Source organism: Vanacampus margaritifer, chromosome 18 (genome assembly GCF_051991255.1).
Source record: "Vanacampus margaritifer isolate UIUO_Vmar chromosome 18, RoL_Vmar_1.0, whole genome shotgun sequence".
Classification (NCBI taxonomy): Eukaryota; Metazoa; Chordata; class Actinopteri; order Syngnathiformes; family Syngnathidae; genus Vanacampus; species Vanacampus margaritifer.
Genome location: NC_135449.1, coordinates 9,898,897 through 9,920,288, shown reverse-complemented (window position 1 = coordinate 9,920,288; position 21,392 = coordinate 9,898,897). Strand labels below are relative to the sequence as shown.

At 38.9% G+C, this 21,392-nt stretch overlaps 2 protein-coding genes and 1 non-coding gene across 3 annotated transcripts in view; all 3 read right to left on the bottom strand.

Moving 5' to 3' along the window:
• Positions 1-2,277, bottom strand: foxl3 (forkhead box L3). The gene is made up of 3 exons (XM_077551357.1): positions 2,129-2,277; positions 980-1,148; positions 1-912 (listed from the first exon to the last, which is right to left on the bottom strand). The coding sequence occupies exons 1-3, from the start codon at positions 2,233-2,235 to the stop codon at positions 469-471; spliced, it is 720 nt and encodes a 239-aa protein (XP_077407483.1). The 5' UTR covers positions 2,236-2,277; the 3' UTR covers positions 1-468.
• Positions 2,278-5,616: 3,339 nt separating this feature from the next.
• fam20cb (FAM20C golgi associated secretory pathway kinase b) overlaps positions 5,617-21,392 on the bottom strand; it is a 59,706-nt gene continuing 43,930 nt past the window's right edge. Inside the window, exons 4-11 of the mRNA XM_077550429.1 lie at positions 17,893-17,985; positions 11,556-11,671; positions 9,648-9,828; positions 9,457-9,566; positions 8,684-8,765; positions 8,471-8,530; positions 8,250-8,400; positions 5,617-7,070 (exon numbers count right to left, since the gene is read on the bottom strand). Coding sequence (XP_077406555.1) covers positions 6,960-7,070; positions 8,250-8,400; positions 8,471-8,530; positions 8,684-8,765; positions 9,457-9,566; positions 9,648-9,828; positions 11,556-11,671; positions 17,893-17,985 — 904 coding nt within the window. The 3' untranslated portion in view covers positions 5,617-6,959. The remainder of the gene's footprint in view (positions 7,071-8,249; positions 8,401-8,470; positions 8,531-8,683; positions 8,766-9,456; positions 9,567-9,647; positions 9,829-11,555; positions 11,672-17,892; positions 17,986-21,392) is intronic.
• On the bottom strand, positions 11,772-11,844 carry trnar-ccu (transfer RNA arginine (anticodon CCU)). Its single transcript has one exon. It is a non-coding gene; the product is annotated as a tRNA-Arg (tRNA).

The following is a 21,392-nucleotide window of genomic DNA, read 5'->3' as shown; positions in this document are numbered from 1 at the left end:
TTGATATCTCATAACTGTTACCGAATGTTACCTATTATTTCACTTGTAAGCTGATGGGTTAGCATATTGTTTATACTGCTAATAATTAAATCAGGTGTATATTTTATGTGTGAATGTAAGGCAAACATCTCATCCATTGACCTTGGCATAAACATTTTTCAGAAGCTATTTTTTCTATCCGGTCCGTTTAACTTAGTGTCGACAGCAGACAAAATATGCAAAATCGTCATTAAAGCTATATAGCTCATGTAGGCTATGTGAAACACTATTGTCTATTGTTACACTACTCTGCATTATATTTAAATCCAATATTTTTGTTTCCGTGATGCAAGCCAACACATTGTACTGTACCTTTCTAGTTTGTTTCTCATTGAATTACAGTTTAAAGTCAATAAAATGACTACTGTCTGTCAAAAAATCCTCACAGTTTGCTCCAGTGTGTGAGTGGCCCCGGCTCGGCCCCCACCCTCACAGGGTCCAGAAGTGCAGGTTCAGATGATGGGGCTCCAGAACATGAATGGGTGGTCCTGCCGGGCCTATGTGGGAGGATCTGAACCCAGACACGGGCGGGTCCGGGGTAGACAGGATGTAGTCAATGCTGAACTTGATCTCCGACTCGGGTTTCGGGGCGAGGGGGTTGGGCGTGGGGCACGGTCGAGGCCTGTGGGGGTTCAAAGGGCAAAGGTCGGAGTCCGCCTGGGGGTGGCGGACGGCGGGCGCGCGCTGCTTGCCGGGGCTGTCGGCGGGCCGGAGCGGAGCCTCTCCCGTGTCGCGGAGGCCAATTTTCATGTTCCGCCTGCGCCTGCGACGCCGGAAGTTTCCGTTTTCAAAGAGGTCAAGCATGGATTCGCATCCTGTGGCAAAAGTCCAAAAGTTGCCTTTTCCTTTCTCGTTTCCCTCCGTCCTGGGGACCTGCGAGGCAACAATAAGACGCTTTAAACCTCCAAATTTCGACATGAAGAAAATCATATGTGTCCACCTTGATGAAGCAGCTGTTGAGCGACAGGTTATGCCTGATGGAGTTCTGCCAGGCTCTCTGATTGGAGCGGTAGTAAGGGAACCTCCTCATGATGAACTCATAAATGCCTGATAGCGTGACGCGCTGTTCGGGGCTCTGTTGGATCGCCATGGCGATCAGGGCGATGTAGCTGACACAAACACGCACACATTATTTATTACAATTCTGCTTGTATAATGTAAAGAGTACTGGAACCTTGAAATAAGTAAATAAATAAATACTATTTACCCCTTATTTTTTAATAAATAAAATGTATCTATAAATAAAAGAATGGAATGAGTAAATAAATAAGTAATATTTACGCTTTATTTTTTAAATAAATGAAAATACGTATTTATTTATTTATTTATGTATTTGTAATTATTTAGTATTTACTTTAATATTTAGTATTTTCCATAAATTCTTCAATATTCAGATTTTAATTCAAGTGACCCTGAAATGTACCGAATTCATTTTGGATGTTAATAAAATATTATGTGATTATGTGTATTACATAAATTTTACATTCTTAGCTATATAACAATGAAAGAATGTACACGTGACCATATCTTGAACCAAAAAAAAGTGAAAATACTGTAGAGTTAGTCGAGTCAAATAGAAAATAAGTAGAAGTAAAAATGTGAAGTATTTTTTTAATCACTATATAAAGCTATCAAAATAATCTGTTCAAATCATATTTGTTAATATATTTCTCCAAAGGAAACAGAATATTTCTAATCTTCTTATATTTTGCATTCTTTAAAATATCTCAAAGGCTGTACTGCATAAGAAAAAATAAAAAATAAAATAAAAATCGTATTTAAAAATAATTCTAAAAAAAAACAACTAATTTCTAGTATACTTAATACATCTCTTTATTAATGCACATAACATGCTAACCTACAAATATGAGACTTTGCCTACTTATGGCATTAATATTGTGTGTGTCATATATTTTTATATAATTTGGACTATATTATTTAATAATTGATTAACAATTTCAAGCCTTTTATGTGACAATTTTAGTAAATAATAAAACCGGCCAATGGTACATCTTCATTCAAAAAAAGGCCTTGAGATAACTTTCTTTTTCTATAGCGAACCGAAAAGCGAAGTTTCACTCTTTCCTACCTGTAGGCGGGCCGACACATCTTCTTCTCCTGGTCCGCGCTACAAGAAGCGTACGCGTCTCCATCATAATTGAAACAGTTGAACGGATAGTGAGAAGTGTCAAACATGTCTACACTTCACTTGTTGTGTGATTTCCCCCCCCACCCAAAAAAAAAAAGTGTCTCCAGCAGCAACACCTTCTTCTCCTTCTGCTCTGCTCAACCAGCCGACGTCCACTGGGAGCTCTCCTGCTGATGGCCTCCTCCTCCTCCAGAACCCCCCTCAACATCCCCCCCACCCCCCTCCCTCCTCTCTGTCTTGCCCCGGATGATCTCCACGAATGGTTGCTGCTCCACCTCCATCCCATCCACCCCCCCACACCCCAATGAAATCAAATGGCCAATTATTTAATGAAATAATTAAATAACAGCTAAATTAATGCAAAAAAAAAAAGTATTTCAGTGCAATGTAAATGCTCGATAGCATGTTATATTTTACAAGCTTCTTAACGTACCCCACCATCATCTCATTTTAATTTATTTTTTAACGCCCCCCCCCCAGTAAAATAAAACCCAAATTATTTAATTAAATAATTAAATAACAGCTAAATGAATGCAAAAAAAATGTATTGCAGCACAATGTAAATGTTCAAAAACATTTTGTATTTTATAAACTTCTCAACGTACCCCACCGTCATCTCATTTTCTATTTTGGGGGATTTCCAGTGAAATCAAATCATATTTGATGAAATAATTAGTAACAACTAAATTAATGGGGGGAAAGTATCCAGTACAATGCAAATAAATGCTCAATAGCATTTTGTATTTTACAAGCTTCCAAATGTACCCCACCTTCATTACTTTTTTTTTTTAATTTCTAACAAAATCAAATAGTCAATTTAATGAAATAATGTAAATAATAGCTAAATTAATGCAAAAAGTATTTCAGTACAATGTAAATGCTCAATAGAATTTTGCATTTTACAAAACTTTTAAACATAGGGAACACTTTTCCAACATCCATTAAATCCCGCTTGAATAAGATTAGTGTTGAAAAACTTGACCGAGCATTGACCTCAACCCCTTTACACAGATTTGGGACGAAAAACAAAACAAACACAAAAAAAAAAACAACCCCATCCATCATCATTTCTTAATTTTTCTAGTCGACATCGATCATGTTATTTGGGCCTTGTTATTTTTTCCCCCCATGTTTCCATTTATTCCAGCTAAGAATCTCGGGACGCTAATTAGAGGGACCTCCAGTCTTCCCCTTCTATCTCCCTCTGTTTTGTCTTTTGTTTTTCTCATACATGATGTGACTCTACATACTACATATTTGTCCAATAAATCTGATTCTGATACATGCGGTACTGAGTCCTGATCGTCTCACAGTAGCAGCCTGCTTATCTGAGAGGAAAGAAAAACACTCACATCCAAGAAGGTTGTGGGTGGTCCACTGTTCTCGCAAACTGCTTTTATGTTTTATTTTTGCTTCTTTTTATAGTCTAATCGCTGCCGCTGTAGTTAAACCTGCTAAGCCCAAACCAACAAACAAACCCTTTGCATCTTTGTTTTCCTTTTCCTCCTCTTTAACTCTTTTGACTGTACAGTGTGTGTGTGTGTGTGTGTCCACTCTGGCAGACATTTAGTCAACAACGGGAAGTTTTGGAGATACTATCTGTAATGATCTGTAATGACCGTAAATTGTTTCCGTGTCTATAAAATAGTGTGTGTGGGGGGGGGGGGGGGGTATTTTTGAGGGACTCTGAACGGAGCAATTGTACGGGTCCCGTGAGGCGGTCGAGGCGGGGAAAACACCCCGAGGTCTGCGAGGGCCTCCGTGTGTGGGCCCGTTGGTGCAGGACACGAGTACTCGTGGATTATTTGGGACGGTGACTGTAATAGTGGGATGAAAAGCTTTGCACATTGTAGACCTTTGTAGGCATCTGGTTAAGTTCATTTATAGTTAAGGAGCAAAAAAAATAAGTCGTACATTCTTTAATCTCAGCGAACTAACGTTATATAGCATGCAGATGCTAAAACAAGAGAGGGCCAAGCAATGACCCCTGTGGGACGCCACATTTAACATTACAAAGCTCAGAAGTCGCATTGCCATTGATTACACGGTGTATCCTTTCTGGTAATACGGCATAATAATAATAATAATAATAATAATAATAATAATAATAATAATAATAATAACTTTTGATATGAGGCAACGACAACCACGATAAAGAAAATGTAATACAAAGTTTAGCACCAGCAAAAGTTGTTACAGTACTTAAAAAAAAAAATACATATTACATGATGCAGTTTGCAAGTCATAAAGATGGATAAGGGCCTGTTCTTCCAGCCAGTAAGAAAATAAATATTTATTTTCAGTAAATGGAAATTAAGATCTTTTTTTTTTCTTAGAAAGGAGCTGAATATTCACCTGAAGTCACTAGTTGGAAAGTTTAAAATAAAAAATGACTAGATATTTGGAACTATACATCAAAACTGAAAATTACATTAAAAAAATAATGTATATGTAGAGTTTATTTTATAAGCAGATTTTTTTTAACATAAAGCAGCTGTTGTTATGACAGTGATGTTATCAATGGTTATTTGGTTGCATCTTAACTATTATAATATGATAAGTAGTCACATGAATAAATAAATAAATAAGAAGAAAGTAGAAACAAATGCATATAAACTTCTGTCTGAACCTTACAGACGAGATAAACTTAAAAAATGAAAACAGAAGAAGAAATAATAAATGTATTTAGAAGATAGCTAAATGTGACCATCAACATTGCAACAAGTGCGGTGCCTTATGGGTAATGTAGGAATCGTGATGTTTTTAACAGCGTTGACTCCTTTACATCACCATTTCAGCCTTTCTCTCGTTTGGGCTAATCGTGAGGTTGAATCGAGTGGGTTGGAGGTGAGAGCTGATAAGCATCGTCATGACTCGTTCCCATGACGATGCTTCCTGGTGGCTTGTCTGCGGCTCGATGCAGACAGTAGTTGTCCGGCTCCGCCTCCTCCACTCAATTTGTGCGTGTTGGGGTGGATTGATAAAAACTAAAAAGTTATCACAACATAATAGAGCACAGGGATCTTGAGATGAATTCCGTGTCTGGCGGCCATTTTCCCGTGAACTCTCGTTAACCAGCATACGTTTTTATATTACTCTGATTTTTGGCTCACTTTGAGTTTATCTTTATGTTGTTGAGATGATACTCTAGCCAGGGCACATATTTTCCATTAACAAAAATTACGCACACCAAACAAAAACGTTACGAAACGTACACAACAGTGAACCCTCACGTACAGTAGTTCCCATATAACTGTGTTACTTTGCCGCCATCTCGTGGTAACTTGTTGCCAGTGTAAAACAGTCCTTTGCCGCCATCTTGTGGCATGACCAGGCAATTCAATAGCGAGGGTGTCGATTAATGGTAGATTTTCACATTATTGTATATATTTTTAAACAAATAATCCTGCGGGGAAAAAAAAGAAGACTTTGGTTTCTGTTTATTTTTGTTTTATTGCACTTTAACCATGATGCAAAGAAATGGAAAAAAATTCCACAGAAACAATGTCCTGTTGATGAAAATAAACCTTTTTTCGCCATGGATCCCCTCACAAACACCCACACACAATGCATTGACACAGGACTGTAGAAAAGCTTTTGTAGAACAGACGGAATGAGCACACACTCAACTCACACATCTTATCCGTACTCGTCTCCGGGAGGAAGTGAAACCAGACATTCAAGTTTCTATCATTGCACAGGCACTAGATTTTCCTATGGTATATATTAAATTTGAGCCAATGACAGCTCAGCCGTCAAAGCTGTTGTTGATGAAAGAAATGTACACCCCCGAAAAATAATCTCCCCGCGATAGCAACACCTGGACATCAATTATAGTACAAAAACAAACAAACAAACCCAATTAACATTTGGCTTTTTGGTACCATGTACACTCACTGGCCACAATATTAGGTACACCTGCAAGCAATATAACATCAAATATAAGAAACTATTTGACAAAGCCCTTGTATTGGGAGTTAATTACATGGTGCAAGCGTACCTAATGCTGTAACTGGTGATAGAAATAAGACAGCAGTTGAGAGTTAAATGACACAAACTCAAGTGTAAACATGTTCTTCCCAATTTCTTGTTACGTTTCCTGACCTACCTGCTTGTTTTGCGCACAGCAATAGCGCCCTCTTGTGGGGCAAATAAGAAAGTACATCACTATGATGTTATTTTTGAGGCTGAGTTTGTACCTATTTGTTTTCAAACAATAAATAGGGGTTTCAATAAATACTCTCACCAAGACATTTATGGGCAATATTCATGGGCAAATTCACGAGTTAACCTGCACTCCAATTAAAATGGTTTAAACCCCAAATAGCTTTAATAGGAAATAAAATAGCAGATAAATTCCTCTACTTTACACAAGTTACTTTTTGTATTGTTTTTCAGATGACAAAAACAACCAGCACCTCCTCCAGGACAACTCAATTGAACATTTGTGATGTCATCGGTACGTAGAAACACATTTGTCAGCTTGAAGGATATCGACAAGTCCCTCAGAATTCACTGAATTCAAAAAAAGGTCCACAAGGAGACAAGTCTGGCTGCAACGTCATTTTAGAGGTGACGCGGGGAGGTCCGACTCAAGTTAACGGTCCCATCCCAGATCAACCGCGGATCCGCGTTGAGTTCTGTTGCGTCCGCTGGGTTCTGACCTTCAGGAAATTTGAAATTTGGCCTGAAAGCGCTCACATGGCATCAGGAGGCAATTGAAACCCTCCGAGCTCAAGTTTTATCCAACGTGGACGTCACCTCGCGCCAGCTACCTCATCCTCGGCCCGCTCTGCTCTGTCCATTGGCTCATTTGGAGGTCGTCCTCCACCACATAACTGTAGCCCTCCTTTTCAATGCATTCCACCAGAGCCTGCAGAACCTGGAAAAAAAAGCAGAACAATCTTGTCCAAATTGTATGGTATCATATCGTAAATAGTAAACATGGACCAATCATATAAACTGATAGCACAGTGGAAAATTAAAACATAATAACAGGGCAACAGCTCTCAGTAAATACCGTTATTGAGAAGTGCCTGTGATTGGCTGCCGATAGATACTGATCAATATGACATTAGCGGATGAGTTACTTTTCAGTTAGTTTAACAAATTCAATTTTATGAGGGATTTAAATTGTAAAATTACACAATCATTTTTTTTTTAGAAATATGCAGAGACAAATAATACGAAAATATGTAATATTGTGCTGCTAAATTTCTGATATCAGTATCATCAAAAAAAAAAAAAAAGTCCCACTATAATGGGGAATATTAAAAAATAGTAATGTAGTAGACTTACCTTTAAGCGTTCATCAAAAATGAGGTGGTGATTTTATTCCGAAAAAAAAGTAGAGCTACCAATATTTATGATTGAAAGCCACTGCAAATATGTAACCCCCACCCGCCCCAAAAAAAACTGTAATAATGGGCACATAAAAATTTCTTACATAAAAGACATATATATATATATATATGCGTTTTTTTTTAGATTTCATACAAATTTACAGTACACAAAAAGTGAAAAAAAAAATTAAAAAGCACTGTACTTGATATTAGAAAATGTTTTTAACAGACTGTATGCATGCTGGAAAAAAAAGTTATCCTGATATCGTTCATTGTATTATTTCGTGCATTTAATGTTTATTATTTATTTTTTGGTGATTCTTTGACATGCCACTAGAGGGAGCCAGCATAACAGTGATTCTCTTTGAGAACCTCACTGAATTATAATATCATATTAGAAATAAGCAGAATAGTTCAATTCAAAAAGTGAAACCCGTTATATAGGCTCGCACAGAGTGAAATTTCACAAGTAATATTTTATTTTATTTTGATTATAGCTTACTACAAGCCCCCAAATTCACCATCAAAAAATTTGACTAAGTATGAAACAATAGAAAATTATTTTAATGTAGGTAAAGAGTATCTAATGTGTGTAGGTTGTTGAGTTTCATTTTAGTTGAACTACAAGGACAAACTTTTCCATGACATTTCCATGTATTTAAAAGTAGCTGCACTAGCGCTAATGGCGTGATACATAAAGTGAGTGCAAAAGTGCTGACCTGGCGTAGTCGGCGGTCCATGGCGTCCAGGTGCGGCTGGATGAGGATGGGACTGAGACGATCCCTCAGCAGGGATTCTGCCACCAGGGTGGACAGCTTGTACTCCTCCTTAGCCAGCAGCTGCAGACGCAAGTGGGTCGACTTGCGGACCCTGCACAAAATCCAGATCATTAGCTCAAGCGCACACTCCGACACACACGGGCACATGAGTATCATTTTACCGGCAGCACTGTGTCAGTGGCACCAGAATGGACTTCTCATCGTGGGAGTGTTTTCCAAACCTGCAGAGGAGGAAACAAGAATGGAGGGTTAACTTTGAACTGTGAATGATGACGCTCCCCAAAAGATTCATAAAGATGTCACAATATGGCGGCAAAGCACTACTTTTCTATTAGAGAGGGCTGTCCAAAACATCATGCATGAAGTGTTCTCACCCCCTGCCGTTGTCCAAGTGGATGATGAATGTCTCGTTTCCAAACTTTTCAAACGTCTCATAATGATGCCGGTCCATGTTTCCTGTCCAGAAACAGGAAAGAGCATTTATGACGAATATGTATGAATTTATATTACCAATTTCAGATATTTTTCATTTTTTTAGTTTCCTTGCTTCTTGATTTTAATTTGTGTGTGTGTCTGTATATATAAATTAGAATCAAGAAGCAAGGGGAAAAAAATCATCTGAAGAAATAAGTAATCAGTAAGTAATCAAAGTGATCAAAATGAATTTTTAACATAGAACTTACACAGAAATTGGTAACTAAGCCAAAAGAAACCAAAAATTCACCATCTTAGAAGAATCTAAGAAGTAATCAGCAAATAATCAAAAATATTTTTTACACTGAAATTCCATATAAATTTGTAATTACAGCCAGCATCAGGTAAGCGAAAATTTACATTATTAAGGTATTTAATAAGTAACCAACCAGTAAGTAATCAAAATAATTTTTGATATTGAAATTACCTAGGACTTGGGAGTTACAGCAAATGCAAACAAAAAAACAGTAATCAGTAAGTAATCAAAGAAATCAAAATGATTCTTAATGCAGAAATTACATAAGAATTGGGAATGACAACAAACGGAAACCAAACATTTGCCATCTTATGAAATGTAATATGTAATCAGTAAGTAATCAATATAATAAATGATTTTTGATGGTAGAAATTACATAGTAAATTATGTAATCTAAACAAAACATATCCAACTGACCCATGAGGAAGTCAAAGATGGTCATGTCCATTATGTCCAAAAGTCTTGTACCACTGTCATAGGGCGGAGTCTGTTTGACCTCCTCACAGTAGTCCGGGTCAACTTCCCATCTGAGTATCACATAATCAAAACATATTTTTCCACACGCGTGTCTTTTCTCATTAGGATGACCAAAGTGTTAATTTTCTTACTCTGCCTTCTTGCGTTTGTGGTAGGAGCGTCTCCACGGGTTCCTCCAGGTTTTGCGCTTGGCGAGGGTCAGGTCCGGGAGGAAGGCGGCCAGGGATCCTTCTATTTGGTCGGGCTTACCGCACAGCGCGTGCTCCGTCGAGCAATAGTACGAACATTCTCCGTAGAAACACACATTGTTGGCTAAGGACAGATTGAAACAAATGGACGTACATTTATAAAGTGTATATACACGCATAGTTTCCTCACGAGTTGAGGGTAGTTATGACTGTGTTTTGCGTTGGGTCATGGGGTCATCGTGTTGTTATGGTTCTAATTTGTCCCTTGTGATGATGTCAGTTGTTATGCAGTTGCTAAGTCCCTTATGATTTTCCTAGTGACGATGACACTGTCAGCTCCTATGCAGTTTTGATGTCCCTTATGATGTTATGGTCCTTATTTGGCCCTTGTGATGATAATGATGATGATGAAAATGATGATGATATTGTTTGTGGTTATGCAGTTTATGTCCCTAGTGAAGATGACATCATGTCAGTTGCTAAGCAGTTCTATGTCACTTATGTTATGGTCCTTGTTTATCGCTTGTGATGATGATAATGCCGATATCCGTTGTTATGCAGTTGCTATGTCCCTTATGATTTTCCTAGCGCCAATGACATTGTCAGATGTTATGCGGTTTCTATGTCCCTTATGATGTTATGGTCCTTGTTTATCGCTTGTGATGATGATGTCAGTTGTTATGCAATTGTTATATCCCTTATGATTTTCCTAATGATAACGACATTGTCAGTTGCTATGCGGTTTCTATGCCCCTTATGGTGTTATGGTCCTTGTTTATCGCTTGTGATGATGATAATGATGTTGTCGGTTGTTATGCAGTTGCTATGTCCCTTATGATTTTCCTAGTGCCGATGACATTGTCAGATGCTATGCTGTTTCTATGTCCCTTATGATGTTATGGTCCTTGTTTATCGCTTGTGATGATGATAATGATGATGATGATGTTGTCAGTTGTTATGTTGAAGATCACATTATGTCAATTGCTATGCAGTTCTATGTCGCTTATGACATCATCATATGATAATGATTATGTCAGTTGTTATGCAGTTGCTATGTCCCTTATGATTTTCCTAGTGACAATGACATTGTCAGTTGCTATGCGGTTTATATGTCCTTTATGACATTATGGTCCTTGTTTATCGCTTGTGATGATGATGTCAGTTGTTATGCTATGCTATGTCCCTTATGATTTCCCTAGCGGCAATGGCATTGTCAGTTGCTATGCCGTTTTTATGTCCCTTATGATATTATGGTCCTTGTTTGTAGCTTGTGATGATGATGTTGCTAGTTGTTATGCAGTTGCTATGTCTCTTATGATGATGATCTTGCTAGTTGCTATGCATTTGCTGTGGTCCTGTATTAGTCATTTTTTGTCATGTAGGCCTTTATTCGACCAGTGAGTGAATATATATTAAACATACAATATATGAAGATCCACAATATATACAAATATAGTGTGTCTCATTTCTTTGTGAGTGATGATAATGAGAAAACAAATTACATTTATAGTTGTAGTCAAATTCAGTTCTTCATGCCCGCACTCTCTTTTTGCTCTTTAAGAATTCACGCCACACATATTTTGGAAGGACGTTCAGACAAGATTAACGACCCCTGGAGGGATTCAGTGACTTGTATTAATTGCTGAGACTGTGAGTAAATTCGGTCCCGTGAGACGCCGCCACTTGCACGTGACCAAAAAGTTGCATAGCTCATTAACTGCTGTGCTTTGATGCAAGCCCGCTTGCAGGTACCTTCCATTTAATAAACATTGCCAGTATTATTTCACAATTAGCTTTATATTAATAATTTACATTTTTTCTATGCTTTCTCTAAGTCGAGGTGTCCGCTACCTGGCGATATGAAGAATGTCCGCCAGAGCTTTTTATCCCGCGTGACATCTCGGATCTCTTTGGTCATGTTGACAAGTCTGCCGGCTACTGGAGGGACGCGGCGGAAGCCCAAAATCCTACAGCAAGCCAAGAAAGACACAAGATGATTAAGATATCAACATAGTGGGTGACGACAATTAAAACAACCCCATTTTAAAAATTGGACTAAAAAGTTCACACCCCAGATGGGACTCGAACCCACAATCCCTGGCTTAGGAGGCCAGTGCCTTATCCATTAGGCCACTGGGGCACAACTGCTGTTTAAAATATGTCTCTCATCATGACGGATGTCGCCACCAGGGGGCACCATGACCACACTGCATCAGCGGTCAATGTGTGGCCACCATTCCACACCAGACGTCTTTTAACCTCCACTCACACAACACACATACATCATCCTGATGTCAAAGCGAGGCAAGATATAACTTCACCATCCGTTCCGGGAAATTGTATTTATGCACCAAGCGTTAAGGCTTTTGTGGTTCATGCGATTTGAGCTGGCACACTTTAAGTGGAAAGCCAGGTTGTGGGATTGTTGTGATAGGAAGAGAAGAGAGGTCCTCCTTGGCGGATGTGTGCGTGCCAAATGTCGATTTTATGCATCTGTGGTCTTCAGTACGACATCAGCGCTGACTGTTTAACAATTGATAGCCCCTGACAACTGCTAATGGACAGGCCTGGGGGCGGAAGGAGAACCGGACAGACCAAAATAAAAGAGTGGAAAAACGGTGAGGAAAGATTTTGAGGAATAGAGAAAATGTATTCCTGTTTAGGCACACGCGTTGCTAGGCAGAATTCATAGCTTTTGGCGACACAATATGAAGGTCGCAATGAAAATAAAAATTGAAGTCGCAATCTTACAAGAACTATAGTTTCGAGATTAAGAATAATAAATTAACAAATAAATAACTGAAAAGTAGGGTATGTGGAATTATTCACCCCCTTTTCTCTCAGTGCAGCCAACTGTCTCTTAAACTGATGGGACTGAATAATGTCCCGTTTCTAGTAGCAGCCACTAAACCCAATTGAATATCGGCATTAAATAAAAAGTAAAGAAAGCGCCATCTGCTGGTTGTGACATGGCACTGCCCACTTGGCCATAATGTCAAATAGAGCAAAGTAACAGACTAATTCAGTCACGTTTATTTAAGCCACCCAGATGGCTGCACAGCAGTGTTTGTTTGGCACGGTCTGCATACAAGCTAATGCCAACAGCATCACTTTATTTATTTATTTATTTTACATCATTCACATACTCTTTAAAAAATATATTTATTTATTTATTTTATTATTTATTTATTATTATTATTTATATACAGTGGATATGAAAAGTCTACACAACCCTGGTAAAATGCCATAAAATGTCACATACGATTAGTCTGACCTATAATTAACCAACAATTCAAACATTTTTTTAATTAAAATCTCTTTGCGAGGGGAAGCAAAACCAAACAACTAAAATAATGTGGTTGCACAAGTGTACACACCCTCTTATAACTAGAATGTGGCAATGTTCAAAATGAACCACATATTCACTAATAATTTAAAAAAAATCACATTCAGAGTCATGTGCCTCAGTTTACCTCCAAATAAAGCTCTGATGTTCTAGGAAGCTTTTCCTGACATTTTTATTTTTTCCTTTCTAGCATAAGACTTCATGGCTTTTTTGTTTTTGTATTGTATTGTATTGTATTAAAACTGAATGCTATTTCAAACTGCTCATAATTCCCTCCACATTGTGGAAGGCCACAAAAACAGCCCCAAGCATAATGCTTGTTTTGGGAGGTTTTGTTATGGTCCAGTTTTAAAAATAAAATGCGGTCTTTGTGCCTACCATTTTGCCCACCCCTGCTTGAATAAATGTCTCCGCCTAAGCACAGTATTTGATCTCATATGTTTTGCTACCTGCTCTTTTCTGCCTTAGTTTTTCCCAGCTGAAGCAAATCCAATCACATAATGAAGTGTGTTAATGGCAGCGTAGCCCATAAGAGAAGCGGCGTTGGCTGTTAGTGCTGCTTTTAAAAGGAGGCTCTGTGCGGCGACGGGCCCCCTGGGAGGCAGTGCAGCCTCGCTCTGCAACACCAGCAGCAGCCGCTCCGCAGCCCAGGTCTAATTTAGAACAGACAAAATAAGAGGGAGGAAGAAAAAAAAAAAGTCAAGTGCTGCTTTTGGCAAAGCCTGCCTGGCTTATATTTAGAACGGGCACAGGGCCTTTCCTGCTTTTGGTTTCCTCCTCTTCCCTTCCCCTTAACCCACACACACATATGCTGCCAGTATGTGTGCGTGTTCGAGAAGAGCAGCAGATGCGAAGCAGACTGTTGACAAAGGCTGCTGCTAATGCAATTTACGGAGAAGTGTGTCATTGCGCCTGAAGGAAGGAAGCGAGCGGATTCATGCCATGATGGCGCACATGTGAACGGACAAGTGTTGTAACCTCACTCTCGTCTTGTGCCGGGATGAAAAAAAGAAAAGAAAAAACGCACACCAGCATTCCTTTTTTGTAGCCTTTGCATGAAGCTTCCCCCGAGCGTGCTTCTTAGCTAAGTAAGGAGGATGCAGTCATTGTTGGGTGGGATGCTTGCTTGCTTGTGGGAGGGCCGCATTCATTGGCGCTGACAAACGGCCTTTGGGGCTCGCGGCTGCACTGTACGAGCTCCGCCTTTTGAGAGAAGTGAAATTGATGGAGGCAGTGAAAGGGGAGAATATAAAAGCAGTAAAAGATGAAAACATCGAATGTCTTCAGACGCCAACTAGAATAAGAAGGCAAGATAGGAGACCTTGACCTTCTGCTCGGTGTCTTCTTTTTACTGCGTTACATAAGGAATGTTTTTGTGCACCATTGTTGGTTTTTGACCTGTCAAGACTTGGAACGGATCTGCAAAAATAACCTCGGATGGGCCACTTTCGAGGTTTCGACGATTTCCCTAACAAAAAGAAAACTTCTTTCTTTTTTTAAATACGTTTTTTTTTTTTATAGCATGTCCCTGCTAACATGCATCGTTTATACAGTGAACCCCCACATCTTCAGATTAAATCAACAACTAAATCAAATAGACAAAGTGCAATTTCGGCAGAAATTGCATGGAAATACTAAGATTTGAATGCATTTGCTTAAATTATTTCAGTGAAATTAACTCATTCATTGCTATAAATGAATTAAAAAAGAGAATTTTAAAAAATTAGGGGCGAAAGGCAATGAATTTTTAAAAATTGTAATTACGATTAATCGCAAATTTGATATCTGTTATAAGTGTACAATGAAAAAAAAAATCTAGGTTTTCATACTCTTGTTAACAAAAGTGGAAAAAAATGTTAAACTAATAGAAATAGTTAAAATGAAATTTCGACGTTTATAGCCGCCAATGGCAGTGAATAAATAAAAGAAAAGATTATTACAAATTTGGGACGTCAGGTGATTCAAATTTAAATTGTAATTAATCGCATGACTTCCCTAGTTAACTCACAAGTAATCACACATTTCATATCTGTTCTAAATGTACAATTAAAAAATTCTAGCTTTTCATACTCTTGTTAACAAAAGAGGGGGAAAAATGTAAAACTAAAGAATTCTTGACGTTTTTAGCCGTCAATGGCAGTGAATGAGTTAAAATCCATTTCCTGATGTAAATTGGTTGACATGTACATCACTTAGCATAACGGCCATGGGTTTGCAAAGTACAGTTGGAGGTGGGATTCAAACCTGCAAAAAGACACCTGGTAATGATGATCTGTTGTCAGTCCCATTGAAAATGAATGGGGACAAAAATGTATATTAAACGTAACTGTAAGCAATCTGGAATCAGATGATATATACCCCGGGAAGCAAATGTGTAAATCGCAAGTAATACGTGGGAGTTGCTTCAAGGCAAAAAAAAAAAAAGTGGAGCATAAACATCACAATCATTTATGTGGGAATGCTTCACAATTATCAAAAATAATGCTGATAAATAATTCTTTTTGAGAGTTGATTAATCATTTATAGACCCATGAAAAAGTCATTTATTTTGACTCCAATTACTTGTAGATTTTCACTTTTCACAGCAGGGTTCTGTCTCGAGTCCCCAAAAATAGCTGGCTGCAAATAGAGAGGACCTCGTTTAAAAAAAGCACTCAGTGTTTTGTTTCTCTATTTTTCATGACTTTCCCAAACCCTTGAGTGTAGTGATTATAGTGTTTTTATGTCATTAATTTACTGTTTAACTTTCTTGTTGTCTTATTGCGTGACAATTTTTTGCTCCATGCACAGCACTTTGTATGTCGCGGTGGTTGTTTTAAAGTTGAGTAAACTTTTCAATCAAATCGTTAATAAAGTAAATTTTTCCCTCATAAAACCCACATAAAATAAAAAAAAATAAAAAATAAATAAAGGCCCACTAGGCTATTACATTTTAATTTCATCATAATGGTGACACTTGGAAATTAATTATATTTTTAAGGAGGTAAAAATTCTAGAATCACTGCTCGAGTAAATATTTCCCCCAAAAGCAACAAGCGCATTTAATTCCCACTCATCATTCTCGCATTGTTTTCCATCTTCCCAAGAGGAAGCACTTATTTTCACATTATCTGCGAATAAACAATATTTATTTCTATCATTTCTGTGGAAGTTAATGCGGTGGGCTGGAAAAAAAGGCATTCTGAAAGCAAACAGTTTCAAAGCTCGTTTGGTGTCAGGAGAAATGAAGACATACCCGGGAGGGGGAAAAAACAACAAACTAGATTTGAATAATGTCACTGTCATTGGATTTTTCTACAAGCAAAAGGTAAAACACTGATTAAATCGGGAAATGGGATTTTTGTAAAAAAAAAGAAAAAGAAAAAAAAGAATTGATGTATTATTTGAAGGCGGTATTGCCCAACCAACGACAGCCTGCGTTACATAAAGGAATGTACAGGTCACCATGACGCCATAGTTACACAATGGTTGGTGCCTTGCTCGAGGGCACCTTAGCAGTGATATTTCCTATATAATGTCTCACAATTCTCCAATCATAGTTCTAATCATTTTATGCTAATTGACGCCTTGATGTAAAACAGCTGAAAAACATAATTCCCACATTAGTATTCTGGTCTTCATGAGAAATAATGGCTCATAATCCAAAGGCAAAAGGTGCCCTTCACATCAAGTGTTGTGCAGCTTTTGCCGTCTTCCCTGCCAGGTGCTTAACGAGCTGACATGAGGAGACGCAGATTAGCAATCAGGGCCCAAGCGAAATCAGCACCACATCAAGCGGGACCTTGTCCCTCCGTGTTCACAGATTTGACCTCACCTTCTTGTCACCAACATCCGATGGACATTTTTCGTCTTCCCAAGGCCACTGACAGGATTGTCCCTTTGATATGTCTAATTTCATTCCAGAAATGGATTTGTGTGTGTTAGATTAGGCCTATTAATGATTAGATAGGTGACTTGAATGTATCTGGCGTCTGGATGGTGTTGGATTTCACTTTGCTTCATCCTCCCTCCCTTTGATCCTTCCTCTGTTCTCCTGACAACTTCAAGACTCTGATGGGACTCTGAAGTATCCGGTTAAGGTGAAGGGTCTTGGATTTACAACAGGTTTCAGGTGAATTAAAGAGCACAAACTCGCATGCACGCACACATACAAGTTTGTTTTACTATCTTTGTGGGGCCATCTTATTGACATCATGTATTTCCTAGCCCCTTCTCCTAAACCCAACCATCAAAAATGATTATCTACCCCCATTCCTTACCCTAACCTCAATCATAACCCAATTCAAACCTAAACTCTAAAATCAAGTCTTGACCCTCTAAACTTGTGGGGCCCAGCAAAATGGCCCCACAAGGATGGGTTGGCCCCGAAATATTGGCCCCACCATGTAACAAAAGGTAGACCACAAACACACACGCATGCACCCCCCCCCCAAAAAAAAAGAGCGATGATGATGACATGCTGACTCGGGAAGACTGCCGAATAAACAATACTGAGCTCTGAAAGGAAAAAAAAAGTGACTTGAGCTAGGCCGTTGTGTCGCTGTGACCTGTCCTGGATTGTCGTCTTTCTGTATATCTGCACTCTGGCACACTTATCCAGTTGAAACCAGTTAAGACCACCAGGTTACACATTTTCATATGGGGTAAGATGAGCCCCAAGACAGTACAAGAGTAGAGACCATTTTGAATAGATTAGACCTTCTTCCGCATTCATCAGAAAAGGCTCCACAGCTGTGTACTCGATCTTTCTGGCATCCAGTAAATAGTTCAACTGAGAATATGATAAGATAAAGAACAAAATTTTCCCATCTGAACTTTACGTTTGTAAGAGGCTGGACTTACTGGTCGAGATGAAAGGCAGCAATCTCAGCATTGTGTCTCTCAAAGTCGGAGAAATAGAAGAAATCCGGGGGCGTCTCCTGTTCACGAGTCTGCCTGACGGGACACAAAGAAAAACACAAATTAGGACGTCAATAATGCAATACTTGACGGTACGTATTATTCTGTCCAGCTTTGCACCCGTGTACCAGCGTTCGCCAAATTAATCTCAAACCACCATCAGATCTCAATCAACACCCTTGAGGAAGTGAGCGCTTAAGGACAATTCAAGGTCAAAGCAATCCTCACGAAGCGTCCTTTCCACTTCCCGCAGTGTATTTATTTACTCCGATCCTGGAGAAAAATGGCTTCCGGTACAAAACTCGGCTTTTAGAACCTCTTTAAGACTTGAAAAGCCAGCGTTGACGTAACAGGGCAGGACGGACGTGTATAAATCTAACAAGACAGCGCAGTATTTGAGTCACTTTCCCTTTATGAGCTCCGCTTTGCTTTTTCTTTTTTTCTTTTTGAATTGACCAAACGCCTCACACAGAAGCAACAATTGCAAAGATTTGGCTGACAGCCTCTGCCATTTTTTCTTCGACTTGCTGGAGGAAGATGAGAAGACTCGGAAATATCTGGGCATGGTCTCTCTCTCTCTCTCTGTTCCTTCTTTAATTCCCTGTCTGCTTACTCCACTTGTGTACGCACGGCTTAATACCTCATATCGGTCCAGTTCTCCCTCCCCCCCCTTCCATTGCATCTCTCTCTCACTCCTCATCTCCTTTTCCCTCTGCACTCACTCCTCAGCTGGCTGGCTGGCTCCTTCCACAGCTGTGCAACTGACATACGCACCAGTCATTAACTATCCCAACATGGTGCCCAGAAGCACGGTCGTCCGCTGAATAGTCCCCCAATTTCTTCCTCTACTCTGCATTTTGCTACCCTTGCACAAAGAATCATTCACGCATTGCAAAATTTAAAAAACTTTATAGCTCTGATTTTGTCCTGGCCGCTTGTTGCTAGGCAGAGTTCATAGGGTTCAAGTGTAAAAAATTGCAAACACATGCCAGCCACGCCCAAGAGGGGCTGATAGTGCTGGGTCTATACATAACACTAGTATGAGACATTTACATATACACGGTTGTTTCACAGTTAAGACTGCTCTGTATGAAATAGTAAAGAACGTTCATGTATGTAATATACATTACAAATCGAATGTAATATACATTATTATAATATTATGTTATTACATTATTATTACATTTGTATTTGCATCAAAAATGTGACAGTGAACCCATTTGCATTAGGATAGACTAGAGGAGAGCATATGAACTCTTTCAATTGTAGCCATTTTATTTATTTATTTATATTTACTAATCAGCGGTAAAACATCAGCTGGTTTCACCCAAATCACCAATTTTACTCCAAAAAACGCAGCAAACAAGCTATTTGTGAAAAGTGACTTTTATGCTAATAAAACGCCTCAAACACATGAATTTTCTATGAAATACCAACAACAGCAATGTAAATGTGCTTTTGATGGCAAACTATTCTATTTAAAAAATATTCACCAGTTTAACAATTTTGCATTTTACAAACTTTAGAAACTATTTAGCAGTAGTAGCATTTAATTGTGCGATTATCTCCGTCATCTTTTCTCTCCTTTGTGACTTTGTGTCTTTGCAGTAGATTTGACGTGACAAAAAATTTGAACAATCACAAGCTGCTTGTAATGGTAAAATTTCTAGAGGTACGCCATATTCACAAGCGTCAATGATTGTTTCGATACCCGATGATCTCCTCCAAAAGGGACCCAATGCTGCCATCTGTTGGCCATAGTTAGTCTTTTTGTTACTTCCACAGCTTAAAAGATCAAACCAAAGTTGGTCAAGACTTTTTTTTTGTCCGTTCCCATAAAAAAAATAAAAAAATAAAAAAAACAGTTGACGACATTTGCACTCTTCGTTAGGTTTCCTCAATCACAATCATTGAGTTAAAAAAAAAAGGAAAAAAAAGTTTTTACTAAAACACACTTCAAACACATTGTCGACGGATTTGAACATTAATGCCTCCCCTTTGCTCCGCCCTCATTCCAACATGTTCACTATGTCAACAGCATCTTTTGATGGACTCACTCTATCTTGCCCTGGATGACTTTGCTCAACACTGAAGAAAAATGATACTGATGGATAGCGAGGGCAGGCTCCACTTACAGACACATGACTGGAAAAGAACATTTAGCAAACACTATTGAGCCTTGACAGCTTTAAAGAACACAATCACAAAGCGAGCCGGATGTCGGGTTTGTGTGTTTGCCCAATTGCGTGCCGGGGACGTGAGGCCAACGCTTTTACGATAAACAGCAGCTCGACACACACAGAGAAGAGAAGCGGGCTCAACTGTGGCTGGTGAGCCGCGTTCAATTTGAATCAATAAAGTTATTTCGAGCATGGAGCAACAACTCACACCCAAACACTTGGAAAGAACAGCTGAGGTAAGAATATGAGGAAAAAGGTATTTTTGGGAAAAGAATGAGCAGCTGGGATGAGTGCAAATTCGAAAACAGCGGCGCCTATGTTCGAGCGTGTTATGATGGCGGGGAAACATACGTAAAGGCACGACCACATAGTGAAGTCTTGGCTCCATAAATGTTTGAGTATGCGACAAGCTGGGGGGAAAACAGAGATGCCTTTCTCAGATTGGACCCACTTCATATAGCAATACCTTGACTTACAAGCCCTACTCCTAAATCAAGGTTTCATATCCCTTGTTATGAGCACAGCCAAACAACAAAAAAATCCCATATTTTCAAGTCGCTATCAGAGCTGTGATGACTGACAGCAGGTGAGACGTACTGGACCCGGCATGCCCAGGCTGACCCCCCTTACAGTAAACACATAGTTGACACCGGTCGGACAGACGCTTTCTTGGCTGTGCTTGCAAGGTCCGAGGGGCCCCGCAGCAGCCAGTGGGGGGTTTGGAGGTCTAACAAGCAAACACGCCACAGCGTGAGAATTTCAAAGGTGAATGAAAGTGCAGCATGTGGAGAAATCTACCTGCACGTATAGTTCAGTACATGTGGTACTGAAAATAAAACCGCAGGGAGAAGAAAACGGGAGGTATTTATTTTTGATCTCTCTTATCCAATTTCAATGTTCTTTATGCGCACGAATCAATACAATATCCAACTTTTTTTTTATTTACAATAAGACACTTCATTAGGGACATCATTTGAATGGAAAATCTGCTAGCGAGCTAGCTAGTAGCTGTAAATATTTCCACTTCTGGAGAAGAAGAAAAAGAAGGAAGATTTGATTTTGAAAAAATGACATTTATTTACCGCACTTATTTACATTCTATTCATAACACACAGCTCGGCAAGAGCGATTAAATAAACAGATAAAAAAAATAAATAAAATGCTTTAGAAGAAGGAAGAGGAAGGAAGAAGAAGAAGAACAAGAAGGAAAAGAACAAGGAAGAATAACAAGAAAAAGAAGAAATAGAAGAAGAAGAAAAAGAA